General features: G+C 42.3%; 1 protein-coding gene across 1 annotated transcript; it reads right to left on the bottom strand.

Annotated features, from left to right (window-relative positions):
• Positions 1–2,911: 2,911 nt before the first annotated feature.
• lrrn3b (leucine rich repeat neuronal 3b) lies at positions 2,912–5,041 on the bottom strand (the record flags this gene model as incomplete). Its single annotated transcript, XM_079235969.1, has 1 exon — positions 2,912–5,041. One exon carries the CDS (start codon positions 5,039–5,041, stop codon positions 2,912–2,914), a length of 2,130 nt encoding a protein of 709 aa, XP_079092095.1.
• Between the last annotated feature and the right edge of the window lie 2,737 nt (positions 5,042–7,778).

Below are 7,778 nucleotides of genomic sequence, written 5' to 3'. Positions count from 1 at the left end.
CAAAGTGTGTAGTAGAGTAGAAGAGCATTGAACTAAATCATCTGAGTGATATGATAAAATGTGAGATGAATCACAAATTGACATTTCCTGTAATACTTTTTTTTTCATATAATAATGCCAAAATAAATTGCCTGCCAGTCACTGACTTAATGGCTGCCCATTGTTCAAAATGAAATAAATGCACTATTGAACTTGCACCTCCCACTGTTGGATTGCACCATAGAATCCCCTGACAATGATCCTTGGAAAATAAATGAATATGTAACCAGTAGGAACACCGATCTAAAAGCCTTCACAGAGCATGATTTTATATCAGCCTCAGAGCAGATGGCTTTTCTGAATAGAACAAGGTGGTTTTAATATTTGAAATATTTGAAGATTCAGCGAGAAACATAATTTTTCATTCCTCACTGCAGATTAAAGGGTGGCAGCTCACTGGTTCTTTTCATGTGGGATTTAAGTTAAACCCAGAGGTTTTTTTCTAATATAGGTTGCCTTGAATGTAAAATACATTTAATTTTTTTTTTAAAGCTATCACCCAAACTCAAAATGTGTGCCAGTGGATGGGGAGCGTCATCGTTGAGGAGAGAGAGACGGAGAGAGAGAGAAAAGAACAAGATGGAGGAAATGCATGAGATTGGGACAGACAGCAGGAGAGATGAGTTACTGGCTATCATTCTGCTTATTCACTCAAGTATGTCATTAAATCATGAGTTGTTTAAAAAAAAATTAAGAAAAATGAAGGACAAATGTGGCAAGCTTTGGTGAACTCATTTAGTGGCTTCCTCCTCTGCTGTGATGTTGTTTCTCCGAGCACGCCGACTGAGAGAGACTGAATTCTGCCACACCTCTGAGTAACCTTGAATTTATGGTTGCATGTTTCGTTTTTTTTCTATATGTGGGTACAGTTCTCAGCTCTGCCCGGCTGCCGTCTGCATCCGTATTTGTGCCTGTATTTGCAAAGAGACAGACTCGTTCCGACCTGAGCGGTACCTGAAGAGCACACTGCGTCATATTTTAACTCCCTTTGTCTTTGACAGATGGCTCGGCTCTAAAAGCCTCTGTCCATGGTGCTGAAAGCTGGTCTGATGTATGAGCGTCAGGGCCGGTTTGATAAATCCACCATGTCACTCTGCCTCTGACAGCCATTCATCATGCTTGGCTTTCTCATGTGAAATGTTCTGTGTGCTGGATAATTCAGTAAGACAAATAAAATGGGAGTCCTAAAGCTTCGACTTGGCTCAGTCCCACCATGCGTTGACTTTTCAGTACTGTACTTTATCTCCCTGTCATAGGGACGCTGTGTCCCTGCCTAAGCACAGGCAGCAGCAGCTGTAGCTGTAGCACAGTGACTATATTCAGAACAGCTGAAGGACGAACATGTTCTTAATGAGGCGGCTAATGAGTTCTGTTCTTTTGTTGCTGCTTTTTTTCTTCTTCTTCTGAGGGTTAGGACGACCATACAACCGTTCAGCTGAAGTCTCCTGACTTTTCCTCCGTGGCCTGCCTCAAAAGACTCCCTCTGTACTCCTTGGTCATTATCCATATTGTGTTTTACATGCTTGCAGCTGAAATGTCACATACACAACTCATTAAACAGTATACATTACCCCATGTTGGATGACGGCTAAAATAATAGTAGTGTAATTATAATTCCATGCATTTTGCTTTGAAATAAATCTAGTGCATTGTGACGAATATGAGAATAAAGAAAAGGCAAAAACTAGGCAATTGTTTGTAAAAGAAACAATGACATTTATTTATTTTTCTTAGCACTTTACTTAATTAGTCTGTTGTGCCCATTGATCACATATAATACAGTTAATATAAAAATGGCTTTTTAACTTTACACCCAAAGCAACAACGAAATGTTCTCTTAAAATATGTATGCTAAAAATACTGAGAAAGTATTTCCACTAAAAGTACCGGAAATAGCTTGTGATTCTGCAATGAAGACATGGCCATGTTTTGCTGTTTCTTCTGTTTCTTCTGTTTACCTCATGTAGTTCTTGTTGTAGGCACTTACCAGGGCATAACAGACCGCTTTGTGAGGAGATAACACATCAATCACCTCAGTTTTAGTCAACCTGTTATTTGTTTTAGTCCAACACATTTGTTTTTCCTAGTCACCGTTGCAATGAGAACTACACAGCATAAACAGCCATTTGGCAAATGCCCTCTCTAGATACTCATTTAGTAGCTGAATTTCATTAAGCTTAATGTGACGACGTAATCAAAAGTAGTCTGCCCCTTGCCTTGATTTAAAACCCATTCAAACTGTTTGGATACAGATGGTTTGTCATTACATCAACATAATAGAATATATAACAATATTTCCATGAAAAATCAAGAATCCATTTTAAATAGAAAAAGGGGGTTTATATTTCATCAAAAGGCTTACACCATAGTCACTGTAATTTGTCTACTCTACTAAATCTCTCTCCCCATAATAGACATGTGTTATTACTGTATCGCTAACTCGTCTATGTATGTTTGACAAAGCACAGACGGTATTGCTTGGGACCACACAGACAGTTCCACAACTCTGAACACATTTAACAGTCAATTACAAGAGAGTTGACCATCATCATCTTCACTTTCTTTTCACTGCCTGCATTTCTGTATGAATGGTATTGAAATATATTGTTTTGCAATAAATGCCCCTTTCTGTTGATTTTAGTTTGGTGTAACGGTTACAAAGCCACCACTTCAGCTGGGGTTGAAACTGGGAGAGCATGTAGTCTACTTTCGACTGTTCCATCCCAGTCCAATAGTAGATTTGCCAGTATAGCTGAGCCGGGGACCAGCAATGGGTATGCCTTTGAAACAGTACTACAGATCTCTCCACCCCTGCCCATGGCCTTGTCCATTCAGTGTAGTTGGTGTGTGGTGCTCTACAAAGCTGCGCTCCTTAAAAGGCATTGTCAGATACATTTATGACTGTGGCTTTCACTTTGACTCCATTTGGCAGTCCCTTACCCGAAACCCACAGCTTTGTAAAGAAAGGAGAGTGCATACCGGTTGCTTCCACTGGTGTCAGCGAAGCTTTGGAGTCGCATTTCCTTATATCCCCGTAAAGGTGATGGTTCCTCAGAGACACATAAATAAGCAGGCATGCCACTGAAATCACAGCCAAGAGCACACCAAAGACGGTGATTACTGCTGCGTCCCATTTTTCTGTGTCCTTGGCTGCCAGCTCTAATCCTTTAGTGGTGACATTGACACATTTGGTGTCATGGCTGTAGTGGATGCTGCCGACATCCACACAGACTTTGTACAGAGTGGCGGGGCTCAGATGGGTGAGGTTGTAGACCTGGACGTCAGAGGGAACCCTGGTGGTAAACGTTGTGGTGGGATGGTTGGCATCTGACCCTGTGTACCATTTAATGTTTGGGGCCAAGCTGCCATGGCCGGCCTTCCACGAAACCAGGATAGAATTTGTCTCCACCGATTTTATTATGACATTCAGAGACCCATTTGCAGGTTTGGGAAAATATCCATTCACCTCTACTGAAACAGATTTAAGATCAGCTCCGACCAGATTATGGGCAACGCAAGTGTAAAGACCAGCTTCATTTTCTGTTATATCATAAATGTCAAAAGTTCCCTCTGGGTGCATGTAGTACTTGTCAGACACTGTGTTAGGCAGGACCCTGGTACCAGACGGAGTGATCCAGTAGATGTCCGGCTCTGGTTCAGCGAAGGCCCGACAATGGAGGGACACAGAGCTCCCATTCGGTGCTTTAATGTGACCAGGCATGCTTTCGGGAGATATGAGTGGCAGACAAATCTCCATCATCTCCCTGAAGTGCACCTGTCGGACATGCTGGCCCTCGTACTCTGGCGGCTCCACACAGTAAAGTGAATCGGGCTCCATGAAGCGAAGGTTGGTCTTGTTCATGTTCATCCAGCGGACTACGCAGTCACAGCGGATGGGGTTGCTGTGCATGCTGACCTCTCTGAGATTTGGGAGGGACTCGACAGTAATCCTGTGAAGGGCACTGAGCGCATTGCCATTTAACATTAGGGTTTCCAGCCGCGGTAGTTTGTAGAAAGCATTAGGATGGATATAGGAGAGTTTAGGATTGTTGGTGGCTTCTATTTTGGTCAGCTCGGGGAGGTTATTCAGGGCAAAGCTATCAATGGAAATGAGCTCTGGCATGCTATTAATCCCTAGTTCTTTCAGATGGAACATATCCACAAAGTCTCCTCTCTGTATCCTCGAAATTGGGTTTTTATTTAGATCCAAAAATTTAAGATTTTTAGCATTTTTTAGGGCAGAATGAGGCACCTCCGCAAAAATATTATCATAGAAGGAGATGCTCTCTAAATTATCAAGGCCAGCCAGTGCATCGTCAGGAAGCTGAGACAGGTTCATTCTGGTGAGAACCAGACTGCGTAGGTTAGTGAGAGGTTGGAAGTTCATATCATCAATAGAAAGAATAGGATTCTCACCAATCATCAGGATCTCTAGATTTAGCATGGGCTCGAACCACTCTCTTTTAATGGCCGTCAGCTTGTTAGAATTGAGGTGGAGCCGCACAAGGTTGCTGAGACCCTGAAAAGCCATCGGGGAAATGGAGGAGATGAGGTTGTGATTCATGTAGAGCTCCTGGAGGTTCGCCACCTCAGCAAGACTTCGCTCGGGCAACTCTCGTATCCAATTTTCCTCCAGATGAAGGGACAGCAGGTGAGGAAGATTCCCCAGGTGGACATCGCTGATAGAGGATAAATTGTTTTGCGATAAATCAATCTCTGTGATGTTGGCCAGGTAATCCAAGGGTTTGTCAATCTTGGCAACGTTGTTTGTTTGCAGTAATAGTACTTGTGTGCCCACTGGTAATTGTTCCGGCAGGCTAAAGAGTCCCAAGTCATTACAGTCAACTGTCTGAGCCTCCATGTACACCGAACTTGGAGAAAACCAGGGTCTAATCTCACATACACAGAGCTTTGGGCAATCAGGCCTCTCCTCTGTGGCCACAACAAAAGAGGCCATGGCCAAGCCGACAAAGAGGCGATCCACGAATGACACGTCCTTCATATTGGACCGTTTCCCTCCAGTAAGAAATTGGTCCTTGTAGATTAAGTGGTCTAAGCTGTTAACTTCACAAATAATGAATCATTGGCTGCAGCCGCTGAGGCGATTGACTCACCACCCCTGCCACCGCCACCACCAACTGCAGCAGGGCTCCCTGGGGTGTTTTGTCTTGCTGTGTCGACGCCCTTGGATGTAATGACCAATCACTCACTGTTCCCTGCAGGTGTCAGGGTTCGGGGGCCAAGGCTGCAGTCAGGCAGACCCGAGAAGGTGGGAGGGGTGGAAAAAAGAAGAAGAAAAAAAAAAGGATGGACTGATATTATACTTCAAAGGATTTATGTTAAGCACATTCATAGGTATCCATGAAAAATCTCTTTAAAGATGGATGTCCTCATTGATTGTCGTCACTTGCTTCCAGAGTCCACAGCCCAGTCCATTCCTACCTGTGCAAGACAAACAAGACGGAGAGAAGCGGTGTGAGAATTACATGATACTGGACTTGGTCAGAGAATTTCATAAGAGAGAGATTTGGGCATATTGACATTTGTCATAGGCACGCTGATGCATGTTGACATTTGTGCACGCTCCCTTCAAGATATAGAACCGTGGATTTATATCTAGTTGACCTTCTAGACTTCATTCTGGGGACGTAGCCCCCCATATGGCATTCAACTCCGCTTAGCAGTGTATGTCTAATATTGGTTAAATAAAAGCCTTTATTAAGATAATTAAATAGCAGACATCCTAGGGTTTAAGCATTAGCCTTCGGGGCAAGCGGCTTAAAGACACTGAAATATGTCAGTTACTATGGCAACAAGTAAACGGGCAGCCAATGACGCACACTACAGTGAGGCAGTTTGCTGTACATGTCACAGATGCAGCCTGCACCTGTTTGTGAGAAGATGCAGCAACCGGCAGTGAAAAAAATATGAATGTGTTGTCTTAATTTATTGGTAAAATTAACAAATCTTCACACTAATCAGATTTAACGTTTTTGCAAAATACAGGTCATGCTACTCATCTGTGGCCATGCATTGTATAAAGCATTGTTAGGCTTTAAAGAGGCCTAAAGGAAAAATAAATTCATCACATGTTGACAAATAACAATAATCAAAGGTCAAGAAGAGATTGCCGCAAGTTGTACCTGTAATGACATTTTACCGAATTCTTCAAAATAAAAGTGACATTCACTACCGTACTCTCAACATGTAAGAATCTTTGACACTTGGCATTATCAACAGGAATTTTACAGAAAGTAGTTTACATGCAATTGATGTATTTAGGGCATTATATTAGTGTGTAAATTTTCACTCAGAATGTGGACACTTTACTAAAATGTCCATTGTAAATTGGGTGTGATTTTGGACACAATCCTTGTGAGTGAAAGCTGAAGGCTATATATACTTTACATATTTCAATTGATTTGTAGGTGACATACAGGTACATGCAGAACACATCTTTATATTAGAGATGCAGGTATGTTTAAGTTATATCTTTCAGACTTTTTAAAATGTCTACGTGTTTCATTAACTATCAATTTAAGCGTCAGAAACAGTTTAGATTTTTTGGCCCACGTTATACTTCATCCATGTTAAAATGTAAAATGTGGCGTCTAGAACAGTAAAATCTTAAACAAACATTACAAGGCAAACAAATCAACAAAGCAAATAGATTTGGTTCTTTGATTATTTGCCATCTACATGCTGTAGATAACAAATAGGACTATGATGCATCTTCTCGCATGAGTCAGATAACTCTTCTTTATGCAGTGCCTCTTTTGCCATCACATTCTTCATGTTCCATCCTCTTTTGTTACGGTGCAAAAAGTCCACAGTTGAAGTGCACCATGTCATTTGTTGTATGTAAATGCCTCTTACAGAACAGATAGGTTTGATGGTGCTTGGGATATTTCAGGCCAATAAGAGCGTGCAGCACTTCATGGAAAAATTCAAGAGAGACGGATAAAATGAAAATAATCCAAAGAAGAAGTGTGACGGCGGCCGGAAAGTAAGAACAAGAAAAGAGAGATGGTTTCATTTCATCAACCACACCATCTCTCCCTCAGTGGCCACGGGGGAGATGTGGAAAGGGGGAGGTATACTATATATAAATAAATAAAATCTTCAGCGGGCAGCAGAAACGCTGCAGTTTGCCCCACTGGCGAAGCCAAGCAGGGTTTCATTCTGCAACCTTTGCATCGTCTGGAGTCTAGTTTTGGAGGGGTAAGGGAGGAGGTAAGGCAGACAAGGAGCTAGTGGAATGAGAGTGAGAGAGAGAGAGGGGGCGGGATTATTTTTCCAGAGTACCTGGCACTTTAATAAACTAAACACCCAGAGCATTCTGATACACAGGGTTTAGCTTCTCTCCCTCAGCACTGGCCCTTCATTGTGGGCTTTGCCGTTGATCCGTGCCCTGGAAACAAAAGGCCATAATCTGTAATTCAGCCTACAGCATTCGGGTCTCACCTCTGCTCGCTCTGGGTTCTCTCTTTAGCAATCACAATCACCAGCAGTGTAATGTGGGCAGGTTAACTATTATTGTGGAGAGCATTATTGTGCAGGTGCAGGTGGCTCAGGTGTGCGCTTACTGGTTTACCAATGATATTAATTGTGTCTTTTGGGATGTTTTCAAGCAATGACTTCTGTTTGATGATCAATATGTTCTGTTATAGGCTTTGCAACACTCCGAAATAAAGCCTTTAAATGGAAAGTGTTCGGGTGGAATAAGAACACATTAAATA

Source organism: Taurulus bubalis (assembly GCF_910589615.1).
Source record: "Taurulus bubalis genome assembly, chromosome: 20".
NCBI lineage: Eukaryota > Metazoa > Chordata > Actinopteri > Perciformes > Cottidae > Taurulus > Taurulus bubalis.
This window is presented reverse-complemented; position numbering and strand designations above follow the sequence as displayed.